General features: G+C 39.5%; 2 protein-coding genes across 2 annotated transcripts in view; one reads left to right on the top strand and one right to left on the bottom strand.

Annotated features, from left to right (window-relative positions):
• Positions 1–27,666, bottom strand: part of LOC149084271 (astacin-like metalloprotease toxin 5) — a 66,415-nt gene that overhangs the window by 27,216 nt on the left and 11,533 nt on the right. The window contains exon 3 of the mRNA XM_089234641.1: positions 519–600. Within this exon, the coding sequence (XP_089090767.1) occupies positions 519–600 (82 nt within the window). The remainder of the gene's footprint in view (positions 1–518; positions 601–27,666) is intronic.
• On the top strand, positions 12,328–16,430 carry LOC149084272 (uncharacterized). The gene is made up of 4 exons (XM_089234776.1): positions 12,328–12,930; positions 13,962–14,025; positions 15,354–15,676; positions 16,207–16,430. The coding sequence occupies exons 1-4, from the start codon at positions 12,564–12,566 to the stop codon at positions 16,428–16,430; spliced, it is 978 nt and encodes a 325-aa protein (XP_089090902.1). The 5' UTR covers positions 12,328–12,563.

Here is a 27,666-nt window from a genome sequence, read left to right as displayed (position 1 = left end):
AGCACCCGGAAAATAATCGAAGATATATTTAGGAAAGACAAAATTCAACTGCCCCTGTGTGCGAGGAATCGAACCCACTTCCTTTTACTTTTCCGTTGAATTTTCTCTCTTTCCCAAGTATATCTTCGCATCAGCCAGCTGTTAAAAACCTTCGTATGGATAGCGGAGAGTGACATCATCGTCGGATCGGATGACTGCCTGAAGAGAAAGTGGAGGTAGACTCGATATAATTTTTCATTTTACAATCGAAGTATATGTTGAATGAAATTAAACAAAAATTTGAATTTTGCTTCGATGATTTTGGCTGATTTATTGCATTTTTAAAAACTGCGTAGTTTATGAAACACCCTTCACACCATTATTAGCCCCTATACAGTAGATGAAGTAGCAGATGCATTTCTACTCGTTACGAAAAAAACTTCTTTTAACCCCAAACGAAAATATATAAGGCCAAATAAAATCATTATAAAACCATCAAAATAAGAAAGAATGAAATATGATTTTAAAACATGGCTCACAAACTTGAAGGGCGGGATCAATCTCATAAGGCACGACTCCATTGGGCCAACGTCTGTTCTCCCCGACAATTGCACTTCTGTCCTATATATATAGGAAAAAAATATTATACTAATGTATACAAATCAGTCCACATGCAACACCACAATGTTTCACTGCTAAAACGTTTTATTGGTATAGAAAACATACTCAAAGGATGTTCGGAGGTTTCGCGGAGTCGATATTCCGGTTCGTCCTTTTCAATATCTTTCTTGACATGGAGGTAAAACAGAAACAACAATAACATTTCTACAGCGCTAACCCCTCGGTGGGAATCTTCTTTCAATAGCATTGTGTGCGCTGTGATAAGATAGCTACAGTACACATTTTGCTATCGCGAAACGTTCCCCCCCCCCCCATACGAACAAATCGAGAAATAGAAAGTTTGTATTTTTGAACAAATTCTGCCCAAAATTTTTTTCAATTAAACTCGGTTACAACGACATTAAAGATTCCGCGAAATATCGGCGCTATAACCAAGATGTCATTACAACCAAAGTAGCGGATTCCTTGACCTATTTTGATGAGAAAAATAATCAGATGCAACCAAATACTGTCTATGAAGTTATCTATTGTTTCATTATGAGATCCTCCATATCCCAGATATGTTATCCTCATATCCTTATCCTTAATCAGATATATTATCCTCATACCCTTATCCTTAATCAGATATATTATCCTCATATCCTCACCCTTAATCAGGTATATTATCCAAATATCTTTATCCTTAATCAGATATGGTATATATATCTGATTAAGGTAAATGTTGGGAATCGGGATCACACAAAAATAGGGTGTATCGCCGATTTTCAGCAAACATTTTGCCAATTATTAAAGGAATTGCTGATAAATTACCCTTGACTAGAAAGGCAATGTAACAGCAAGACTACAATTTTATCACAAAAATTAGAACTTTGCCTGGTTTTAATTTATACAAAGGAAACGATACAAAAAACTTATACGTTTTAAGATAAATAAAATGTTAATTGGTCGACGCGTTTCGGCTCTACAACGGAGAGCCGTCATCAGGACCTCGTTGTCAGAAATCACACAAATGAGTCGTGGAGGGGTTATGTTTGTGTCTGCTCGTCCGGAGAGTTCACCTCTGTATTTGCTGAGGCCGAGTGGTCTTTGGATGTGAATTGGGGCACTATCTGTTGCAAAGTGGGTAAAATTCTGTGTCGACTGAGGTTAATAAAGCCTGTACAAGCTGACAAAATAGGTGGCGTGTTCCTTCCATCATTAACGAGAATATTCTGGCAAGTTCTGATGAAGTAGCCCTCTAGAAAATTCAGTTCGGGATTATGTGTTGCTTTTTAAAAAAGGCCTCAGCAAATACAAAGGCGAACTCTTCGGACGCCCAGACATAAAGATCACCCCTCCACGACTCATTTTTGTGATTTCTGACCACGAGGTTCTGATGACGGCTTTCCAAGTCGAAACGCGTCGACCAATTAAAATTTTATTTGTCTCGAAAACGTGTCAATTTTTTGTATAAAAGTCTACTATTATTTAAAAAACAGGGGGATTTAAAAACAGAGATATGAAATGTGCGTGTACGAATTTGATTTTTTCCCTTTTCCTTTGTCTAATTCGAGTTGGTGAATAATATATAGGGTAGGCTATATATTAAAAGGCGTTTATAAAGGGCCTATTTCAAGGGTTTCTAGGGAAAAAAAAAGATAAAGGCATAGTATTGTATGCTCATACTGAGTCGGCCTCTGACCTTGACGCGCGAAGGGAGGGTTCATTTTCCAAGGAGGGGAAACGGGGGGGGGGGAAGAGAGGAAAAAACTCGCTTAAATAGCGCAAAAGTCGCCGAAGGAAAATATCAACCTGCTTCATTTCCCTGCGACCTTTTTTCCGAAAGAAGATAAATGGAATCGCCCATCGTGATGTTTCATGACGTAGCCAGAGGCCAACTCAGCGTGGGTTCACAATATTTGTAGATTTAAAAGAGGGAAAAAAGCAAGAACTCTCGAGATGAGGGTGTGCGGTGTATGGAATTATCTTTTTCTCCACAGCGCTACTGTCACGCCTAGAAGAAAAGATACGCCATTAACATCTGAAATTCGTCCGCATAAGAAATTTTGAAATGCATTTTACGCGGAAAAAAATTAACATGGCAAATATGGGAAATATGAGATTAATTTTATTATAACACATTTTACAAATTATGCAAATTACCTTCACTTTACCGTAAGGTTTGTTTTAAAAAGGAGAAAAATTTCTTTAAGGGCAAAAAAATTACGGGGAAATATGGGAACGTCTCGTATATGGATCTTGTCGATAAGAAAATCAAATATGTAATGAATCTTTTTTTTTTTCAACATTATCCATCGATACAACATAGCGGACAAACATTTCCTCAATGTGAGGAGATCTAACTCTAAGAAATGAAAACTCGAGCAAAAACGACAAAAAGATGTGTCATTATATCCGAAGCCGTGGCTTTTTCATTAAGAGGGTTTGGTGCACGCAAATTTTCCAAAAAAGACACATTTTCCAATTTTTAAAAACTATAAAATTTTCTGCGTCTAACTGTGTTAATGTTTTTTTTCTACCTACACAAAAAATAATTTTAAATATTTTAATATAAACTGCTGGTAGACATTACATATGCTAATGTTTTTCACTAAATATGTTTTTCGCTTTTCCGCCTGGCAGTCGAGTGGTTAGGGAACTAGCTTCTCACTGTGCAGGTCTGAGTTCGAATCCCGGTTCGGGCATAGATGTTTACTAACACTAACAAATTCCCTGGACGGATCATGCTGATCCCTTGGGAATACGTGAGGATCACGTTATTAAATGTTATTATTATTAAAATGCTTTTTTTTTTTAAACTGAGTTTTTTGTTAGATAAGGAAAATTTTTTCGAACACCGCTCATTCAAATGTCTTGAAATTTTGTGTCTCTCAACACTATGGTGTTACATAGAGCATTACACGAGCTTTTAGGATTTAATTGGTGGTCATTCTTTTCCTGAACTTTAACAACATGCAACGTTTTCAAAAATCACCAAAAATTTACTCATATTTTGTGATGTTACTAATATTTTGTTAAAGTAACACAATTAGAAACAGAAAATTTTATAGTATTTAAAAATTAAAAAATTATAAAATGTGTGTTTTGGAAAATTTGCGTGCACTAACCCCCTTAACGTAATAAGCAAGGTTCATTAGCAATATTCTCTCTACAGAATCAACCCGTACTACCACTTATTGATGTCCGATGATGACCGAGTTTGACTGTATTTGCAACATCTCTATTTTATTTCTAGGATTTACACTTTAAACGAGTAACATCGTAACTGCATGCAAGTTCCAACGAGGGGGGGGGGGGGGGGATCAATACCACAAAACCAGAACATGGCTTCCATGGCTTCCACTCTGTCCCAAAGAGGGATATAAGTGATTAACGAAGCGACGCTGGAGAAAAATAGAAGAACAGAAAAAAGTCTTGAAAAAAAAAAATAAATAAATAAAAACAAAAATAAAATAAATAAAACATGGTAACAAACAAAAATAATTAAAATTGCAGTATTTAGACAAACACGCAAAGATGCCCGCCACACCAGCGAGGAATTCAAGTCCACTGTTGGTCGAAAAGATTTTCAACATTTCAATAATGAAAATAATGAGTCACAAACACTCCACAGCTCTTCATCTTATTCAAATGAATTCCTCGCTGAAATATAAAAAATGCATACATTAGACATGAATTAAAACAGAATTAAACATACATAATAGGAATCAGTGGAAATCAAGATGAACATCACTATCCAATAGACAATAGAGGAAAAGAAATTGCAAAGGGTATACAGCATTATAAGGACCCGCATGAATCAAAATAGAATTGAACCTACATATAGCAGAAATCAGTGGAAATCAAGATAAACATCACTGTCCAATAGAGAAAAGACATTGCAACGGATATACAACATTATAAGGATCCAAATGGTTCATAGTCTGAATCTGTGCGTGAGTTACTGTCATTAAGCACTTCTTCTTGGGCTCTTGGCACTATCATTTTGTCCTGATTGTCACTGATGAATTTCATCAGGGTACATAGCTTGTCACGAATTTCTTTGTTACTGAGGATAGATTTTTTTCAAGCTATGATATCTTCTGTTTGGCAATGCAGGTGAAGTCATTGAGTAACTGGGCACTCTATGGCGAGGTGTAAAATTCTGCCCACTTCCCCCCCCCATTGATATTTCTCAGACCTTCGGTGGAATCTATGTAGATATGTGGGGGAAGGGGCCATGTGTTCGGAGAAGAACTGCACCTCCTCTTTTGTCCATTTAAGGTTTTAAACTTCACTATGGGAATCACTTTGAAGATCTTCCTTCCAGTCTGTGCGTTGGATCCATCTATACTGCTACTGATGCAGAAGTTCCTTCTCCAATTCTTTCATTGCCCATGATTTAGGAAGAAATAACGAGAAGTCACTATCGATTCTTTTAGAGGTATCTTTGGCTAGGCAATCAGCTAGCTCATTGCCTACGTTCCCGGTATGTGCCTGAACCCAACGTAAGTGGACATGAGAAATGTTGCACAAAATGTTCCTTATTTGTCTTGCCATTGCATCATTGCATGTTCAGAGAGAGATAAAGGGTTCTTTATTGCCATAATTGATGATATCGAGTCAGAATAGATGAATGTGGCAGTAGTGTTGTATTCTAGAGCCTTATTGCTAGCCATCAGCAAGGCAAAGAGCTCCGCCTGGAACACCGAGTTATTTTCGTTCAACTTGCAAGACCATCTGTAGAGGACTTTGTTGTGTTGAACGACGAGAAAGCCGCTGCTGCTGCTACTCCACCTTCCTTCTTTGAACCATCTGTGGAAATCAAAAAATCTTGCAATTTAGGATGAGTGGAAATATTTTTGGTTGCAATTTGGTGATGAAGTAGTGAAATCGCTGCATGCAGTGACCAACCCATGATCTTTTGTTGGATTTGCTGTGGGATCAAAGTAACAATTATAATTTAAAAACACCGGCGATTTATTTCGCAGCAGCAAACTAGCCTTGGCTTCAAATTTACAACTTGACTCAATGGGCGAAGACATGTTATGACCTGAAATGCTGATGTCGGTTTGGTCGAATATGCTCTGGAAATGTAGTATAGTATAGTATAGTATAGAACCGAGCACGCCCAGACTCTGTCGCTTTTGCGATATAAGCTCATTGATCGTGAGACCGTGGGCGTGCTGGAAAAAAACTCAAACCGGCAAGCCGGCCGGAACAACCATCCCGCCAACCCCCAAGCAGCACAACCACGCCCCCACACCCAAACCCCCAATCCCAGGGCACATCATCGCTCGACAAGCCAGGACAGCACCGCGGGCGCAATCCCCCCTCAGCCCCACCGACGCGGCCCACAACGCCCCAACACGCCCCGCGAAGGGAGATCCCCGACCATCCCCACGAACCTCCACCGCGGACACGAGAGAGAACCCTCCACAGGACGGAGACACCACCCCCACCAAGAAAAACACGGACGCCTCGCAACAAGGACCCCAACCGACGCGCAGCTCCCGACCACGCACGAAGCCACCCGACCGCCGACACCCATTCCCGCACTCTGGAAATGTAAAGCAGGTAACCTCGTTGCAAAAAGTCCAGGCGTCTGCGCATTTTTTCTGTCATCTTAGTGCCCCATATAACACCTGCATAGCAAACGATCCTTTGAGTAACCGTTATGTAAAGTGTTCTTATCACTGGGGAGCTGATTTCCCAATTTCAACCGGCTAATGCTCAGAAAGCTGGATCTTGAAAGTAGTCTACTTGGTCATTTCTCCAATGTGAGCATGCCAGTTTAATTTGTCATCGAAGTATATGCGAAGTACCTTGATTACTTGTAATCTCTTAATGAAAGACTCTCCTATTTTAATAGATGGAGGACGTTTTGATGAAATCCAGAGAAAGTTTGTTTTTTCAGATTATATTTTCAAGCCATTCTTTTGCATCCATTCCGCAATGATATTATCGTCGCCAGTTTTCCAACACACTCAACTGTAGGGCCCGAGGCAATAACGGTTATATCATTAGCATATGCCTGAACCCTCACATTCTTGGGACATTCTAGGCGCAGGAGACCATTGATGACGATGTTCCACATAAGTGGCCCAGAACATGATTCCTGGGGCAGCCCCTGATCAGGGTTTTAGAGACCATGCCTTCAGGTGAATCAATAGAAACTGTTCTGTTGACCAGAAGATGACTAGTGATATTGCTTAGTTGACTAGGTATAGGAAGGCCATGCAGCTTCTTCATTAATAGGTCATGTCTGATGGCATCAAATGCTCCCTGAATATCTATGGCGATGATTGCTATGTCGTGTTTTTTAGCTTTTTGTCTACCTATTTCATTTCTGATCTTGATTAATGAATTTTCCGTGGAGTGACTATGTCGGAATCCATATTGTATTCGACTGAAATAGTTGTTTCGATCAAAATAGAATATTATTCGTTGACAGATTATTTTTTCCAGCACTTTCCCGATAGCTGACAAGAGATGAATAGGCCTATAAGATTTTAGGAGTACTGGGTCTTTGTCCTTTTTCAGAAAAAGCAAAAGTTTGCCGCGTTTGAAATGAGATGGTATGTATTCTAGTAAAAACATCTGTTAAACAGAGTTAGAAAGAAGTCAGGATATCTACCATAAAGAAGTGCCTTAAGAAGAACGTTATTAATGCCATCAATACCTAGAACTTTATTGTAAATGAGAAATTTAACCACCCTGTCGATTTCCTGTGGAACTATAAGTCAGTCATTAGTTTGGTTTATTGTTTTTCAAGTTCGTGCTGGAAGATTCCCCCGACTCAAGCGTCACTTAATTATGTCGGAAAATGTTATGGAGTTGTCGCTCTGCTTGTTCTGTCAGACTAACATCTAACTCAATAGTTTGGAACAATTGCGGAGAGAGAGATTTATGCTTGATGATGGTTTTATAGAAAGTTCCGTATGGGTCTATAGTTGCCTCACACAGGTTCTTCCAAGTTGTTCTTTTAGTCGTTCTAATTAATTTAGAATATATATGTTGATCTCTCTTAAGGTGTCATCTTATTTTTGATAAGGCGACGAATAAGCTGAGGCCAGAACAAGATAACCGTATTGAGTTAATATTTCAACTGCTACGTTGTTTTCATTCACCTAGAAAAGGGCAACAGAGACATCTTTATTAACAATTATTATTGCAGCCGTCAAATCTTTTGAGGTCCATTTTTGTCATATTCCCGGAATTCCCCTTAGACTATCCCGTGACACTCTAGGGTCTTGTATGAGTATGATGTCTACGCTCTGTTCTTCTGCTGTCTTTGCGAGAAGACTAGTAACGTCTATGCTTCTGTTGGCGTTAAATTGCCAAAATTTTAGTGGTTCTATTGAATCAATAAAGGATGTACACAGGAATCCAAAAAATTAAAAATAAATAAATAAAAATGATGTGAGACACACGTTGGAGAGTTGGCGATTACTGATGATCCACTCTGACGTATAAATTAAACTTGAATTTAAAGTTGTTATTGATTTCCTCCTTGATGAGTTGTCGAGCCGAGTCTGATTTAAAAACATACTTGATCGAATTTATCATCTTGATTGGCATCCCACTACGCCCTTCGCCACGAGAAATGCAAACCTCGACAGAAATTGCGAAGTGCGGTGTATACGGTGAAACTAAAATTTTCTATTCGGCCCTGTTGGGATTTTGACCTGTCGGGAATATGACTCAGATCCATGCCCTACTACTGATGCTGGAAAAAAAATTAATGGAATAAAGGGAATATAAAGATAAGTTTAATTTTTTCTCCATAAGCAAAACTGGTAAAAGATAGCCTCAGCTTGTTATTGTTTAGTTATGCTTGCGTCGCCCGTTCACTCTCTCACTTCTTCGTTCACTCGCCCACCCACCCACTCCCTCATTTACCCGCTCACGGACTCGGTAGCTCGCTCCGCACTCATTCGCCCACAAACCCGCCCATTAACTCGCTCACTTGACCACTCCCTCGCTCAACTCGTCCATTCACTCGCTGAGAGTCTCACTCACTATTCCACTCGCCCACTCACTCACTTAAAGACTCAAAGGCCAGTCGTAGTCCAGGCTCTGTCCCTGGTGGGATGTAAGCCATTTACCCGGAAGGGTTGGACCACGCTGGAGAGGGCCAGCCACGCCGGACCGGAGGGCCTGGAATCCAAGCCCCCCGGTCCGGCGCCTCCGTCCCTTGACTCTAAGATTGGTGCTCTAGGCCGTAAGCAGGCCGTAATGCCTGGTCCCCTTACTCCCATTGCCCGGAGCAGCCTCGGCCCACAGCTCCCCCCACCCAGGGCACGCCCAGGAGGGCCTCACAAACCCAGTAGACGTCGACGCCGCCCCCAATCACCCCCCCCCCGGACGCCGATCCAAAACCCCCAGAAAAAGTTTTATTGTTGCAAATTCAAAAATATACAGTATATACAAAATGTACTCGTTCACTTCTGACCGCTTACGGCGTGACAGGTGCCCAGAGTGGGCGCGGTCTTTATACAGAGTACTGCCGTTGGTCATGTTTTACGAATGACATAGCAACAAATTGGACCGCCCATCGCGACAGTTGCCCCGGTTGGGCGCGGTCTTGACACTATTATTTGGTCTGCCGCCGGACGTATATACAAAATTTGCAGAAAGTTCGTGGAGGCTTCGGTGCCGCTGATGTCCGTTGATGTGTGGCCAGCCCAAGTGCTGGGCCACGTCACTCTTGGCAGGATGGCTCTGGTGAGCCCGCAGATGGTGGTGTGGCCAGCCCAGGTGCTGCCGGGTGACTCTGGTGGGCCTGCGGTTGATGATGCTGCCAGCCCAGGTGCTGGACTCCTTTTCCTTGGCGAGATGGCTCTGCTTGGCCCCAGTTGGTTGCTTGTCCAGGGCCACGCTCGCCCCCCCCCACTCACTCATTCGCTCACGGACTCAGTAGATCACTCACTCGTTCAGTCACTCAATATTTCGCTCGCTCCCAGACTCGGTAACTTCCTAACGAACTGTTGTCGATGAATTGTTGGTCGGTGAATTTTCCTAGCGGGGAATTGCATGGTGGTGAATTGCTGGTCGGTGAATTTTCCTGCGGTGAATTGTTGTCGGTGAATTTTCCTGACGGTGAATTGTTGTCGGTGAATTTTCCGTAAACCGTTTTAGGGTTCAGATTATGCGTTCGATTGTCCACTACATATGTGGTATTGCTAATTCCATAACCCGCAAGTTGTAGAAGCCTTGACCCAATTGATTTGGTTTGAGAAGAAGTTTGGGTTTGCACTTCTTTATTCCTGGAATCGGTATTAGTGGGTATATCATTGGTATTATTTATCCATTCTTCCTCTCTATTTTTCCTGGTTTTACGCTATGGGAGAGGCGTAGGCAGTTTCATGGGAAAGTGGGACGCATACGAAATCCACTGCTCTGGGGTCTCTGGAGTAGTGACTAGAATTTCAAAATCTTCCAAGAGAGTTTGAATTGAGACATCCTTGGTCTCGTTATGAGTACCTACGGCCCATAGATGAACAATTTCAAGGAGCTTTTCACATGGTTCTTTGCCAATGAGATTGTCACTGATTGTCTGATCTTGAGGGTAATTTAGGCCCTCCTCACACGGGGAAACTAAAATCGAGCGCGAGTTGCCTCAACTTGAGAGTTGACTTGAATGAGTCAAGTTTCCCGTTCTCCCTCACACGGCAGTACTAAAAAAATATTCAAAGCCCGGGAAACTGAGTAAGAGCAGCACAGTCTATAGTTCCCCTTCTTATCTTCCGGTACCATCTTGTTAACCCGGATAGGAAAAGTCTAATTTTATCAAAAATGAATAAAAATCGTAACAAAGAAATAAGTAAAATAATTTCTATTATTTGTGAAATTGCTACAGAATTTCAGATCACAGGTAAATGCACAATTTCTTTATTTAAATTGATATATATTTACTATGTAGTGAAGAACTATGTAGCTATGTGGCTAATATTGCTTTTGTCATTGGATGTTTATGCAACAGTTTTGCACTCATAAGTGAAAATGAAAAAGTTCGATTAAAACGTATATGATCCACTTCCATTCTGAGTTTTGACGCGAATTTTTGCAAGAGCAAAATTCATAATCAGAACTTTTTCCGCATCTTTTAAAAAGTGCTCAATTACTTTTTGAATATCAAGGTCATTTGCTAATTTCCTTTCTATCGACAACGAAGCCAATCCCGCTAATCTTTCTTCTTTCATGGTCGATCTTAAATAAAATTTAATAATTTTTAACCAGCTGAATGATCTCAGAAGAGCTGCTGCTTTGCAAAGTTAGATAAAGTCTGTACAATTTTTTCATATTTGGAAAAATTGTTGCGAAACAACGAGGTAGGTGGACTGCATACATCGATTGTAAGTGAAAGACACTAATTACACAAGGAAATGCATGTCCTTCAACATCACAGTTTTATTTACGGGGGCCATTCTACTTAACATATTGCCAAGAGGTCAACTACAATACTCTTCATGCTTTTGGCATAACCAGCCATTATAAAAGCTTCACTTTTATATCGTAACACTCCTCCTTGCCAAAGCATTGCCTTGATCCTTTTCTTCATTAATTTATTTTATCCTTGATTTCAAATTGAAATTATTTCACCCAGGTTCGAATAAATATTACAGGATCAAGACAAGGGGTTAAGCAATCCATAAGATGAAGGAAAACAACACAACACTTTCGTGAACAAGTAAATCAGAGTCAAATTTTAAGGAAAAAGAAAATATTTAATTTCAACAATTAAAAAATAATAGGTGTAGGTAGCTACCTTTTAACAATTAAAGAGGTTATACAGATAAATGTAAACATTTACCCAATGAAGGTTAGATTTTCCGAGACAAAAAACATCGCTTTACAATGATTTAAATAAAAACTTACATATTATCGTTCTGTCTAATAGTCCGTCGTTAACGGGTGAGCGATCAATCCCTCTTTGTTCTAATGACCGAAGAGATGACGACCCGCAGAAAATTCCGTGTCTATTTATGCGGACTACGGTTGAAGCTCGAAAAGGTGAACATGGAGGTTTGTCCATAATGAAGACGGAATGTGTTATCACACGTACACTGAAGGCTAGGAATATTTTTCTTCTTATTTGCTGGTAGGAGCACTTACAGGAACAGTAGCTGGGCTACTGTCGGCCTCTTTGCAGGCGAAGCCGTTCTCTTGATTTCCAGATCCAGACCCCCCATCTGTAAGATTTCTGCTCTTTCGTACGCTCAACACATTCCGTTATTTAGCACATAGAGGTAGACGCACGTGATTTACTCGAGATCACAGGAGTCGTGAATATTACATTTCTGGCAGCGTAATTATTTTCAAGCGAGAGAGGCACATTGTAAATTCAAATCACCAACGAGTGAAAGATATATAACTCGCTCATAGTATGAAAGGTATCGAGAGTTTACATCTTTGACGCAAGCTTCAATTACCAGCGAGAGAAAAAAAACTCTCACCCACCAGTAGCGTAGAAATTATCTCAAGAGACTCCGAGTGAATTTTCCCAGAGGGTATGTTAAAAAGGCCCCTCGGCGATACAAAACTGTATGAAGATGTACTGAGTACAGGTCCTGAAGGGAATCATTCGGCGTTTAATTTAGCGTTGGCGGAGAGAGAGGGGGGAGAGAGAGGTACAACAGAGAAAGGGGAAAATCTTAAGGGGACCGTTAAGACCTTCGGAGAAATTCTTCTCGCCAAGGACCCTTAATCCCACCCCCTGAAAAACAAACATTACCTTATAGCCCCGTTCACATGTGCAATATTGCGGTATCGTTGGGGGGGCTAGCACCCTCTTGACGGCCGTTTTTCCCTGCGAGGGAAAGAAATGGGGAGTAGGCATGGCCCCTTCTCTTAAGAGGATATTTGAGAGGTCGTTACCTTCTTTCCCATAATTCTCTGCGCGGGTAATCGGAAAAACCTGACGGCCATATTGGAAGATAGGGTCAAAGTTCATTCGAAAGATTTTCAATTCGTTCATCGTCATGGCCAAGATCATCGTTGTGACATCTGATCGGTGGAAAGAGGCGGAAGTGATAGAATTTTTAGCAGTATATAAAAAATATGCGGCAGAAGGTAAATTCGACGGTACAGTTCGCGATAGCGAATTGTACCGTAAAATAACTGAGGAATTGGCGGAGAAAGGCGTGAAGAAATCGGTATCACAACTCCGTACCAAATTGAAATCTTTGAAACGAAGATATCGAGCAACGAGAGATGCTTTAAGACGGAGCGGTGCGAGCAGCAAGCACAATTTCCAGTTTTATGAAGAGATGGATTCTGTTCTTGGGTGTCGTGACAGCACTACACCCACGATAAGACTGGATGTGGGCATGAAAAATGTGAATCCAGGTAAGTGTAAAATTACGCATATGTCTTTTCTAAAAATTTCGAATTCATCATTTGATATAATATGCACAATGGTCTTGACGCATGGGCTCATCTGGGCCTGAGGAGCGGGAGGGGGGGGGGGGTTATGAAAATTAGATCAGATTAAAATTTTCGAGAGCCCAGTGCGCATATAAATTAGTAAACAGGCATATGCAGTCAGATGGGGGGGGGCCCCATGATGCTCTTAAGATGGGCATGTGCCATGGCCCCCACATGCAGGGCCGTCTTAAGAGCATCATGGGCCCCCGGGCCAAGTGGTTTTTCTGAGGCCTTACCTTGTAAATTCTAGAAGATTTCAACCGGATCTGATTTTTGTGAGGCCCCTCTTTCCCTGAGGGCCCGGGTGCGCCCATGCGTTAAGGTGGCACTGCCCACATGGGAGGGGCTGACAGGGCCAGAGACGTTTCTCATCATTTTTTGCTTTTTCACGCTATTGTTGAGAAAACGTGAACAGGATCCACTTCATATGTTGTAAGAGAAATGTCACATTGTTTTCATTGATAAATGAAATGGACATGAACTTGGACTAAACTTTTGACTGAACTTTAATAACTTATTAACAATAATTATAACTGCGTCTATATAGCTGCGGCTTTTCAATGAAAATTGTGGTATCTACATGTAGGTACTTGATGTAACATAAGATTTTAAATCCATCTGCGACACAGGTTATTCATAATACTGAGATTGTGAAAACACATTCACTTATGAAGTTTTGAAATTGATAAAACAGACAGACCTCAGTATAATATCTCCCTTGAGTAACGAATAATGGTTACCTCATAAGTAGTGTAACCCATTAACGAACAATCATGATTCACTAGTTACATCAGACCAATAAAAAGTTACATCACAGACCGGACTATAGTCCCTTTATACAGAATTTAGGGGTAAACAAGATGTTTTATTTCATGTTTGCGCAATCATTTATCAGAACGAATTAGCATGTAATTTTTTCAGAGATTATTGATAGATATACTTGTTTTTTATAGACTTGGACGAGTCCCTTGAAGAGGTAAATGTATTGGTGGAGTGCGAGATGCCAGATGAGGATGAGTAAGTTGAAATATATATGTATTTTTATCAGTTGATTCATCTCATTTAACACTGAGCCTATTTGCCTCATATATTTTCGTACTAAACAATTTACAAACTTGATCGTTTTTGTCGCATTATGACTGCACATCAAGGTTGGAATGCGAGTTGATCTCTCCATTATATATATATATATATAAAGAGTCTCGCCGCAATGAACAACAGGCCTGCAATGGCACAAACCCCAAAGCAGAATGTGCCAAAATCTGTGACGTACGTCGTAGAACAATTACCGCTATTGCAGAACAATTTGGAAGAATTTTTTAAAAAAGTGCAAAAAAAACACTATTACCTGAATAGGGATTTTTAAACATTTCCAGTTAGCTGAGGGCTCGTCGCAGAACAGTGCTAAATATTCTGCTTTAGGGGGGGGGGCACAAATATCCCATCATCACACTTCACTCTTAATTCAAAATGTAGATGTCAGCACTGCAAAGTCAAACTCAACATTAGATGCACACTCAGACTATTAGGTGCACTCTTTTTTCCATGCTCTGCCACACAAACTGGGCTGAAAGAGATCACAATGGGATAAGTCTAGTGGAAGAGGCCCACCATTCATTCATTCCGTGACCATTCTCTGCACACTAAAACTAAGTAGACAGGGGCCTGTGAAGTTCATTGTCCAATCTCAGCTTCCTTGCACTTTCTTTCAGTAACAGTTTTTTTCCTGAATCTGTTGGGAAACTGACAAGGACAAATCGAGTATCAAACTCTCGATTTTTATGAACTTGACAATATATCGCCCTTAAGTGCTGTAGGCCACAGACTTTTCACCTACTTCATTTTATTACAATTCCCACGAAGCAAAGAATACTGTTTCTAAGTCTGACATAACAAGCATTAGAAATTATTTGAAATTGTTGATGCTTGATTTAATGCCACCATTTACTTTTCAGAACTAGGACCCCCGAGCCAAATGGGGGGGGGGGGGAATCACAAATAATGTAAATTTTTCACTTTAACCCCCATATCGAGAAGGCATCTACGGCCCTGTCCATGTATTTTAAGGTTTAAACAGCTCATTTATGCAACACAGAACTCAGCATATATTAAATTCAAAGGCTTGTATTACACTATAAAAGTTTGATAAAATCCCTTTTATAAAATTTAAAAAATCCAACCAATGAAGCTCATACGCTACATTCCAGAAAATGCAACCGATAAGCTTATTGGTTGGATTTTTCAAGATTTATAAAAGGACTTAAAAATTGTGTAGTGTAATATCGCCCTAAGAGAGAATAATAACAAAGACATTGTATAATTTTTCATTATTTTTTGCATTCTAGTTTACCTGACAGTGAAGAAAGATTGGAGCAGCAATGCTATTCTTCACAAACATTTCAAGAGGGTGAAGATAGACCAGAGCAACAGCTGCTGCTTAGCATGTTGCAAACTCCATGCTCCACGCCATCCACCTCTCAAGCTCCCCGCGATTCTACATCAACACCATCCACCTCCCAAACTCCATGCGCCTCTACATCAACACCATTCACCTCCCAAACTCCACGTGCCTCTACATCAACACCATCCACCTCCCAAACTCCATGCGCCTCTACATCAACACCATCCACCTCGCAAACTCCAGGCACCTCCACATCAACAGACGGAGGTATAATTTTTATGGCTTTCATTTTTATTTCGTAGCATCTAAATTTCCTGTTTAGAACATTTTCCTATTATGTTTTTTTTTGACAAACGTAATAAGTGAGATCCACTGTACTTATATAAAATATTCAGAGTGCTTCAGATTATTTAGCAGACTCGAACCTCAATATTTCTATAACTATGCACCAGTGATAGTGATTATTTGAAAAGTAATGGCAGGGATCTGTCCAGACATTTTCTGTAGGGTACTGTTTTTGTGAAAATTGTCGTTATTTTTGTGAAAAGGGTCACAAAAATAAGGTGTATGTGTTACAACAATATGCATTCAATTTTGTGCGAAGCAAAATAATCTAGTTAATAACGAAAGAAATGACATGCCAAATTCATGGTTTCGTTAATTTTTATTTTGCGAAGTGTCTGGAGAAAAAATTTCAGCCCAAATTTCAAACCCAAATTTCAGCTGGACAGACCCCTGGTAATGGTCAAATATATTTATTGTGAGTATATGTGTAATAAAAACCATTCACATTACAGGTCGGGGTAGGAAAAGAAAAAAAATCAACCTGATGGAAGAAGCATTAAAAAATGTGTTGAAGGAGACGACAAATAAGATTTTGGAGTTTGAAGAAGCCGCAGAGAAAGCAGCCGAAGAAAAGAGGGAAGCTTTTAGAGAAAAAATTTTGAAACAAAATGAACAAATTCTGAAACAAAATGAATTAATCTTTAATTTTTTAAAAAGCATGACTGAAAAGAAATAAATTTTTATATTTTGCATTAAAATTTTGTGTTTTCACTATATTTTACATACATTTATTGGCTGTTACAGCACCACTGAAGTAAATTCAGCTTTTTTCTTTGCTATTATTATTCACATTTGATTGAACGGTGCAATCATTACATTGTAAGTTATTTTCTCCCCCATCCCACTGATGAAGGTAGTCATCATGCGTGTCTTGGCAAATATTGTGTAATATGCAACAAGCCAATACTTGATGCTGTATATGTCGCAAACTTGTATCGTTTGCTTTGAGAAGACAACGCCACCTTCCTTTTAGCATACCAAATGCATGCTCAACATAAATGCGGCAACTGCTTAACTTCGCATTAAATACCTGCTGTTCTGCCGTTAATACTCCCGTGAAGGGCTTCATAATCCAGTCTTTTAACGGATATGCAGGATCTGCAACCAAATAGGGGGACACGCATGTGTCTGTCCCAGGCAGCTGGCACTGATATGTCTTTAAAAACCCATTTTCACAAACCTGATAAATCTCAGAATTTACCAACACTCTCGCATCGTGGACAGATCCAGGCCACCCAAAATTTACATTAGTAAATTTTTTCCTGTGGTCCACAACTGCCTGGAGCACGATACTGTGGAACTGCTTGCGATTAAAATAATCTTTTGCATTTTTTGGTGGTGCTTTTATTGGTATATGACAACCATCTAAAGCACCACACACTCCAGGCAAACCGTTATTACTCAAAAAAACTTTCAGTTACTGCATATAGATTATTTCCCGTAGGAAATTGAATTTCATTGGAAAAGTGACGAATTATAGTAACACAAGTTTCGTTTGTGATTGTGCATGCAGTTGACCGGCCAATACCAAATAGATTTGCTAAATTACGTAATTCGCCAGAAGTCCCAAGTCTTGTGAGGGTCAGGGCCACTCGCCTTTCCACAGAAAGTGGTTTCCTGACGACAGTTTTTTTTTCCAAAGTTGGCCGCAGCTTGTTGCATATTGACTGGAATGTGGACCTAATGCAGAAAAAAAAGTAAATGACAATTAATTAACAAAATAAGTATGTATAGTTATTTTGGGAAAAAAGTAACTTCAGAGATTTGAGGGGTAAAAAATTTTGTTTACTTTTTTTTTTTTAAAGTTCTACATAAAAAAAAATTACTACTTAAGAAATTATGCCATCGATTTAAGAAAAAAATCATATATAAATGTGATTCTCATACTTCGGGGGAAAAAAATTACTTTAGAAATTATGCCAGAGATTTAAGAAAAAAAAATTGTTTTTCAACATAGAAATTATTTCACAGCAAAAATTATGCCATGAGGAAAAAGGCTTGCTATAGCTATTTACGCTGATGTGTTATATATCATTTCAATTTCATCCAAAACACCGAAATAAACGTCTCGGTAATAATTAAAAAATAAAACAAAGAATTAAATACCTCACCTTTCAATCCTGAAATTTTCCTTCCAGTCTTGATTGCTCCAAGAATTCAATACGATTTCTTCCCACCAAACGGAGCTTCGAATTTTGGCCCACATTCTTCGTTGTGGAAAGGCTAATGCCAATGAAGATGCAACAGATCTAATTATGGCATTCATTACTCTCATCATTCGCCTGCTTCGAGCATTCCTTTCATCCAGAGCATTTTCAAGATGATTTCTCAGGAAGATCAGAAAAAAATTGAGATACTCCACGTGGGATTCCATGTGTAAACAAACAAGGATCGATGGGATAGCTAACAGACTTCCGGTCGACCCACGTGACTTTGACGACTTCCGGAAAGCGGGGTGAAAATGCTTGTCCATGTGAACGGGTTTTAGCAAAAATCCTTGAAGCCCGTTTTAACCGCGCTCTTTCTATTTCCCATGTGAACGGGGCTTATATGGCTCGATGACCATCTCCTTCACTCTCTTACAACCCTTTGCAATTCGATCCGTGTTTCTCATCTGGGGCCCCAAGGCAGCAGTACCGTGTACAACTGTATCTTAAGGCCTAAACTTTCTATTGAATAGATTTTGCTTTCCACTATTATTATTATTATATGTGCCATAATATATACAATTAAATATAGGTATAATCAAATGATTAATTATGCGAGATTCCGCTGTACAAATAAAACATAAGGCAAAAATCTATTCAATATAATAATCTTTTCTTTTCTCTACAATTAAAACTATTTTGACATTAAGTTAATGTAATGTTATGATGAATTTTGGCAACTCAACATAACAGCATGACGAAAGGAAAAACAACATTGATGCTCTTCATCCTCTTCTTTCTCTCCTCTACCATTTCTTCGTCCTTTTTCTTTTTTGTCTGCCGGCCTACGGGCTTTCGCTTCGGTAACTTCGATTCGTAATCTGAATCCGAACCGGTGCCGTCATCACTGTACTCTCGTCGTCATCTTTTTGCTCGTCATCTTTAGCTTTTGTCATCGCCGCCTTGCGCTCGCGTTTTTTCGGATTGCCTTTCACGTCGGCGGTACCACCCTTGTCGGAATGGTCGCTTTCCTTGGCAGCTGCTTTAGCGGGTCTCTCGTGTCTTTTCCGACTAGAGTTATCATCGTTATCGGTAGTCGTCTTAAGGTCTGGACACACATATCCGCACCGTGCCCGACACGTGCGTCGGCCGAGTGTAGGTCATCACACGGTCAAAGAATAATTCTTTGCTAAGCAATGCAGCCGTTCACACATATCCGCACCGTAGCCGAGCACCGTCACCGCACCGCGTCCGCACCGTCACCAACTAGTTTATTTTATATTTTTACGGTGACGGTGCGGTCTCGGGAGAGAGAGAGCGCAAATTTTTTTTATAAAAGAGGAGAGCGCTCATTTATTTTATGTCACTTCTCAATTTTCATCAATTGCTGAATTATTAATTCCATTTATTTCTTGATTTTAATCAATTTCTGCATTATTTCTTTTATTAATTCTGAATTTTCATTGGTACTGAAGTAATTTCTTTCAATTATTTTTAATCCATCGATTCTAAAGTTTTCCTTAATTTCGGAAACGGTTTCTCACATTCGTTTAAAATTACCTCCATTAATTTTTGTGTTAATTCACATTTGTGTAGTTATTTTTTTTTTTTTTGTATGTGGGTATTTCTTAGCGTTCGTGTATATTCAGTATGCAGATTCCCTCTTCCCACAAAATATATGAAATCTTATTAAAGAGAGGGGGGTATCCTAAACATTTTTCGTGCCCCGAAATTGTTTAGACGCACCTGGCCTCGCTTCTGTGGTACTAGCGTAATATTTGGAAAACATATGGATAAACATTTTCACAACTTTGATGGGAAAACAAAGTTTAAAATTATGTTTCACATAGCATATAACGAAATTTTGCCGGGGAGATTTTTGTTAAAATAATAATACAAGATATAAGGAAGACTGGATGTTGTGAAGATATTTATTATTTGAGATGTTAATTTTTTTTTTTTTTTTTTTAAATCTCAAATAATAAATATCTTCACAACATCCAGTCTTCCTTATATCTTGTATTAACAAGTGGAGAGCGACATTCATGTCATAAAATAATAATGTAAACTTGGAAAACTAACTGGGTTTAATTTCCGATGCTCTATAAATGAATCATTGTTTTGGTTTTAACATAAATTATATATATAAATAGAAAACGGTTCGAAAATTTTTGGGTTTTTTCTTATGGGAAAATATAGGAGACATTTTAAATTTGGTACTCACATCAGATGCAACATGTTAAGCCATAAATGCTTAACCCATGTCCTGTGCTCCAAATGCGGCCCTCGGAAGCATTTGATGTGGCCCGTGATAACAAAAAACAAAACAAACCTCTCAAGTGGTCTCAAGCACATTTCAAAATCACTTGAGTGACTAGCGGCACACCTCCAGTTCACTTAAGTGGATCGTGATACATTTGCAGATTATCCTATTGAGTGGATAGTGGCACATTTCCAGATTTCTCGAGTGGCCCGCGACACGCTTGCAGATCACTTAAGCGACACGTGCCACTTCTTTTTAGATAATTTTGGAGGATCGAGACTAATTTCTGGATAACTTAAGAAGCCCGCGAAATATTTCAAAACAATGAAGTGGCCCACACCTTCCAAAAAGTCGAGCACCTTTGTGCTAAATATCTGACAAAGGTGTTTCAGCGACTGGGACTTCGGCAATGAGTGCTTTAAATTACTATCGAATACTGGTGAGGCTTTATCATTGAATCAAGCCCCGGCAAACTAAACACCCAATTGTTATTGATTTTAATATCCATTTGCCATCTGCAGAGGAGAAAATTGTCAGTTTAGAAGATTCCGCGAACACACACACACGGAGTAAAAGATATGCTCGCTCTTTCGTACAATATGCTCCTACTGAGCTGAGATACACTTCTCCGAGGTGTTATCGGAATTTGACACCACCTGCCCCTACAGATGATTGTATTTATGATGGCCGTTGACTCTGAATTAAAAAAAAACGAGTGTGTAGGTGAGGAAGAGAGTACCTCTCTCCCCCACAGATTGTTTTAATTTCTATATGACTTTTTTTTTCTCTCTCCGTAAATAATCTCCTCTCTCCAAACTATAAACAAGAATGCATATAGTCAAACTAAGCAAATGGCCGTCTTTTTATTTTCAGTTGCATTAAATAGATCCTATCCTTTTTTGCGGGTTTGTCACATACAAAAAATCTATCGGAGATCAATACAAAATAAAAAAATTATATACATGTATAGATTATTTTTTTTCAGAAATGTTTAGAACAATTAATTATTGTTAATTTACGCTAGGGCTATTATATCCAAATCACTCTTGTTAATTAATTTACTGAACATTTTGATTACACCGAACCGGCTGCGTTAAAGACTTGAAGCAATCGACACAGCTTCGTAGTCAGCATACGGCAGCGATACGGGCAACACACGGAAAGGTGTGGTCTGAAGAGGAACGAGGCGAGCCACGGCCAACTGACGCCCGAGCTGCGGTCCTGGCACGGTGCGGATATGTGTGTCCAGACCTTTAGCCGATCTGGCTGCCCGACCACGTTTCCTGGTTGCCGGTTTCTCTTCAACGGCAGCGTCACTCACCTTGTCAGCTTCCTAGACAGTCGCTTGTTCTGCTTCTTCCTTTACAGCTGCTTTCCATATTTTTGCATTAGATGATTTCACCGATTCTTCGACGGTGGCGGAAACCTCAATCCGAATATTAGCATTAAACTGCGCTTCATTGACAGCTTTGTATGACACAGGATCCCCATAAAAACTTTCAGGTCTTCTTAGTCTCTTACTTCTAACATCAGGTGGTTGATTAACAGCGGTTGTAGGCTGTTTCGAATTTCCAACCATTTTCTCTGCATGCTTCAAGTCGGGTAATGTGTCCCTAATAGAGAGGTTCCAGGAGGTATCACTTGTACTTCTTGGTAATTTAGATTGATTATTAATTCACTTCCTTTCAATTGACAATCTGTTTAACTCCTCCTGAATGGAAAAACAGTCTCATCAAACCTCGCATTCCTGCTGACGAAAAATATAAAAAATATGTTTTCGTCTACGTTGCACAACTTGTATCCCTTGAACCCTTCACGATATCCAATGAAAACGCATTCTTGTGAGCGCTTTCCTAACTTTCCCTTTACTTGAGTTTTATCGATGTGCGCATATGATTTGCAACCAAAAATTTTGAGATGACTAGTTTAGACAGGCCTTTTGGTCCAAAGTTCTTCGGGTATACCTCCCTGGATAGCTTCAGATGGGCATTTATTCCGCAAATAACAGGTGGTAGCGACATCTGCCCACAAGTTGTTTGGGACCTTCGAGTCTAGAAGAAAGCATCTGGCCATGTCGAACAGGGTGTGATTCATTTTCTCAGCTACCCCATTCTGCTCCGGAGCTCTAAGGACCGTGAGCTGCCTCGATATTCCATTCTTGTTTGAAAAATCGTCAAATTCACGACTGATATATTCCCCTCCATTTTCGCTTCGTAGAGTAGCGATTCTAACTCTTAACTCCATGGAAATTTTCAACCGTCCTTTTGAACTCAATAAATTTTTTGAGGACTTGACATTTGGATTTCATAGGCTTAACTACAGTATACCTTGAGTAGTCGTCAACAAAGGAGACAATATACCTTGACCCTCCTTTAGATGTAGGCATGATAGGTCCTGTGACATCACGATGAATGAGCTGAAGTGGCCTTGATGCACGTTTGGTCCCTAATTTAGGGAAAGGAATTTTTCTCATCTTTCCAAGGGCACAAGTAGAGCAAATGCATCCCTCTTCCATTCTTTCTGCACTACTATTGACAGTGTCATCCTCATTCATGAGTTTTTTCGCTGCATTCAAATGAAAATGTCCTAAGCGTCGGTGGATAAGCTCTTCGTGCCTTGCGATATGCGCTTATAAGTTGCCCTTTCGCTTCTTCAACCTTATAAAGTCTCCCACTTCTATATGCAGTAAGGATTACTCTGTTTTTTCATTAGTGTCTTTGACGATGGCTTTGCCTCCTTGAAATTAAACAGTCATTCCCATCTCCTCCATTCTTCCCACTGAAATAAGGTTACTGTCGAGTTCTGGTGCGTACAGAACGTCGACTAGATAGAATGTTTCTTTACCACAGGATTTAACAGTTCGACGGGCAGTTTCTGGTTATGTGTCCCCAAACACCACAGGAAAAACATCGAATTCTTCTCTCGTTGTTTCTGGAGTATCCATCTCCCTGATTGTACGCGAGTTTTTTCTATATCGTCACTTTCAAGAGCTCTATCGCCCACAGCTACGCGATTCGTTTGCGTATAATTACGCAGTAACTTCTTATCTTCCACAATCAGACGCGATTTTACCATTTTTGTGGAAAATTCGTTCTCATCACGCGCTAAGTTCAGTATCAGACCTTTCTCTTTGGGCAGTGTCATGGTAATATATAATGTTATGAGGGAAAAATTTTAGTTGTTTGGAGAAAGCTGAAAAAGGGGAAGAGGAGAGATGATTAATAAAAAGGCAATGCAAGAATGAATTGATTTAAATGAAATTAATGAATGCATTTAAAACGTTGTCTTTTTAAGGACAAAAAGCAATTAAGGACATAAATTTTTCATAGAACATAATGCTTGAATGCTAATATGCATGGCATGAATTTCATGTAAGAAAAACTCAGCACTAAAAAAATGCAATAGAGGATTATTAATTTAAAATAGCTTCTGCTCTGATAAAGTTACTATTAACATTAAAATTAAATAAATCGCAAACATATTATGACGTAATCAAAATAGAATAAAATATAAAGTACTTCACAAAAATGCGTATAAAAAAATTGTGGCCACAAAAATAAAAGATACCTTATATAGCGTCCATGACGATAGTTCGTTGCTCCGATCTCATTACTGTGAGAATACCAGCGTCGAATGTAGCTAAGGAAGAGACGAAATGTCTCGATTCAACTCGCGCGTTGGAAACCTCGCCGATGAGTGGATGATGCCACGACCCAAAAACTCATCTTCTTATCGTTGTTCAGCATGTAGCACCACCATTCCAATAGCACTGAGAAGTTCGTTGGAGAATGTTCCTGGAATCGAAATGTTCTGATTCATCCTGTATGTTAAACACCCCGTTGATAATATGGAGACGAGCTGGTATTCAACATTGTTCACCTTGGAGCTTTCCAATTCCGATAAGCGAGAAAAGTTCACAGAGTGATGAGCACTTCCACGGACACAATATATTTCACCAAATCGTACTACTGTATTGTCAATAATCTTCTACGACTACTTAAAAAAAAACGACTAAAGAAAAGTTGAACGACGACACGTGGGTACCAATAAATGAGGACTTGTGACTCTCTCGTGAATATTTGTAGGAATATGCATGCCTTGTCTTGACAAGGTAGTTGCTCTTGAACTTTGTAATTGATTTTTTTGTACTTTTAAATTTAGATGAAATAAAAATTAATAATAATAAAAAGGAAAAGCTACGGAGGCCTCTCCCAAAGAAGGAAAACCTCTCTCTTCGCCTCGCTCACATCATGAAGTGTTGGTTGCCACTGAAAAATACAAAGTCAACGCGTTTTTCTTTTGGCGATTTTCAGACGGAGTATCGCCACGTCGCGCCCGGAGACAAGGCAAAGTGAAAATCGATCAGGAGAGAACCAGTTTACATCATGGTTTTGTGTAGCAATATCGTGCTGATTCTAGTATTTTTGAAAATATAAAGGTTTTGCCAGTAGTTGAAAGGCTTTGATCTAAAAATAGCTTTGATCTAAATACCATTTAGGACTTCTTGGGACTGAAACACTTAGGGGACGATGTTTTTCTACACTATGTGAGTGTTGAGGGGTGGAGCATAAACTAAAACTATATTCATGTCGTATGGCATGACAGGCAGACCCATTAACATCACAAGAGTGACTTCCCTGTCGGTGAAGCTATATTCACAGGACGCCACCTTTCGATGTAAATCCATCAATCTTCCTAAGTATGCGCTTACGCATTCGTCAGGCCTCATCGAGACATTAAAAAACTCTAGAACAGCGGTCCTCAACCCTTTTTGACTCGCGGAGCCCTTTTTAGTAAAAGAATTCCATGGCAGAGCCCCGTAAGGCCAATTTTTTTGATTATTCATCAAAGTTACTGATGTATTTTTACTATTTAAAAATATTTATAGTTATTTTTTTTTTAAATTTCCTCGAGCGGCCGCGGAGCCCCTGGAGAGTGCGGCTCGGAGCACCGGTTGAGAACCACTGCTCTAGAAGAAACTGCAGCGTGTGTAATAATCTAAACTTCGTGTGAATGTCCCTCAAGGATGCTGAAGCGTCCCTCGCTCTCGCAGAGTCCACGATATCGTCCAAAAAGTCATTTTCGAGACCTATAAAAACAGAAACGTGAGGGTCCTCTCATTTGTTTTCCTCTCGTCCTCCCTCAGTTCTGGTCCATATCCGGGTTCTATGGCATCCCAGCAGTCTTTCTGCACCAGTGCGGCGCGCGTCCGTATACTCCACGCGTTGTAATTGTCCCCCATTGAGCTATGGAATCTTCAATTCCTCCATCTCTATTAGGCTTAATTGCGCGCGTGTAAAATTTTCTTAGATCCTTTTTGTGAAACTAGATACAAGTTATCTACTTCCAACTTACCGATGAAACGTCTATCCAGGAGCCTTCGTGCTGATAACGTGTTGCGAAACAACGGGGTAGGTGGACTGGATACATCGTTTATAAGTGAAAGACATTAATCACACAAGGAAACGTACGTCCTTCAACATCACAGTTTTATTTACGGGAGCCATTCTACTTAACATGTTGCCAAGAGGTCACTACAATACTCTTCATGCTTTTGGTATAACCAGCCATTATAAAAGGTTCACTTTTATATCGTAACAAAAATTGCGTTCATTCCATGTGTAATCCGTGGCGGCATAAAATTCGGAGATAGAAATTTCGACACTTCGGAAAAAAAAAATCATCCTATAGTCTGTGATCATCCTATAGTTCACTCTCACTTCGTTGTCCAATGGCCATTTCCTGAACCGTTGGCTTTAGAGACAACTTACAATTAGAAAAAATGTTTCAAATAGTGTTAAAATGAAAAAGAAATCTAGAAAAAAAGTATTGACCACTTGATGAAAAAATAATTTAGTACTCCACTTATATATATAGGGTATGAAGATATCAGTATTGAAGTGGTAGAGAAGCAATAATATATACTACTTTATAAAACGAGCACAAGCTTCTGGAAGAAGTTATAAGCTTTGCGACAACTGCAGTCCATGTATATTATGAGCCCCCCTTCCCCCACTAACCCATACATAAGCTGACTCTGACTCATTGGTGATTTCCAATAAGTCACCGCACATCACTTTATCCTTCCAGTGCATGCCTGTGTAAAGCTCGGTTTACCGTACTGCACGGTGGCAATGACTGCACACCAGTGTTTCCTTACCTTAAGGGGTCAATGGAAAAATCCAGGGGGCGCACAGTGTAACTACAAAAGAAGCCTAAACCCATCTTCCCCCCCCCCTTCTTAGCACGTATTGACCCTCAGTAAAATCAACATAGAACGACAGTAAAAAATTCAGAACTTGTTTTTTTGTCTCAATTTTTGAAGATTTCGTTAGTCATTGATAGGAAGATACGGCGCCGATGTTGGAAGAATTTTGCTTGTTCTCTGTCTACGCCACTGCGGGCAAAGTTCTACCTGTAACAACGGTGGCGGTGAAAATGACGTACACTATTCGATTCATTCAGCGTTTCTATGTATCTTAACGCTTTTACTACAGTACATTAGTATGGTAAAAGTTAATTAATATATTAGAAAATATTAAAGCCACTTTTAATATTTCTCTGTCATGCAGGGTGTGCAGTAAAGTTCACTCAAGTTTTGTGGTTCAAGAATCCTCACTCGTAGCAAAGATAAAATTTTCCAAAAAACAATCCTTTTTACGACTTAGTCAAAAATTCAAGTTTATTAATCTACGTCATAACAATAACAATGCGTATTCATACAGAAAAGGCTAAATTAAACATTCAAGTCATTGAATGTCCCATAAGGACGAGTTATATGGTCACACTGTTGATCAACTCGGGATATCACCTATTATGGCGTCTTACCGTCTCATGGAGTTGGAACCAGCATCTGGTTTTAAAATTCAATATAAAAGAAAATCCAAATTTAACATTGAGCAAAAGAAGGGTTTGAAGAAAAAAATTGCAGAGCAATGTCATTCTCGAATTCTCTCCATGATTAAAATGTCCACAGTTTTTGGCCGACGAGCTATTGGAATTACTGTTTCTCAGTTAGTTGTTCAGTCATCCAGATGGTCTGTATTTGTTCACATATGACACTATTTCACTGAAAATCAAAGTAAATAACCAGCTGTAACATCGGTAACTAAAAAATTTTTTTATTTAGAAGCTCTTATGTCCCGGAGTTCCGAAATATTTTAAGGTTTAAATAACGTTTGATTCCGCGGAACACCAAAAAAGCTCTCACGGAACGTCAATTATAAATTTATGCCGTAGATATTGTTCAGGGATACAAAAACATATTTCAGGGATAAAATTACATTTAGTGAAAATACAGTAAGACTCCAGTTATCCGGATCGCTTTGGCTGCACTGAAACGAGTGAAGGCAACGAAACAACTGTACGAACCGATATGTTAAGGCAATGATACATTTTAAAGTACAAAATGTAAACAAAATTGTTTCAATAGGATTATTGGACTGCTGTATTAATATACAGCAATTCCCAACCATTGTTCCTGGGCATTTTCGAGTACTTCA

The sequence above is a fragment of the Pholcus phalangioides genome, unplaced genomic scaffold, assembly GCF_987345545.1.
Source record: "Pholcus phalangioides strain wild (caught in Gottingen) unplaced genomic scaffold, Ppha-v1.0 ptg000008l_1, whole genome shotgun sequence".
Taxonomy (NCBI): Eukaryota; Metazoa; Arthropoda; class Arachnida; order Araneae; family Pholcidae; genus Pholcus; species Pholcus phalangioides.
The sequence above is the reverse complement of the archived record's forward strand: the minus strand, read 5'-3'. Positions and strand labels throughout refer to the sequence as shown.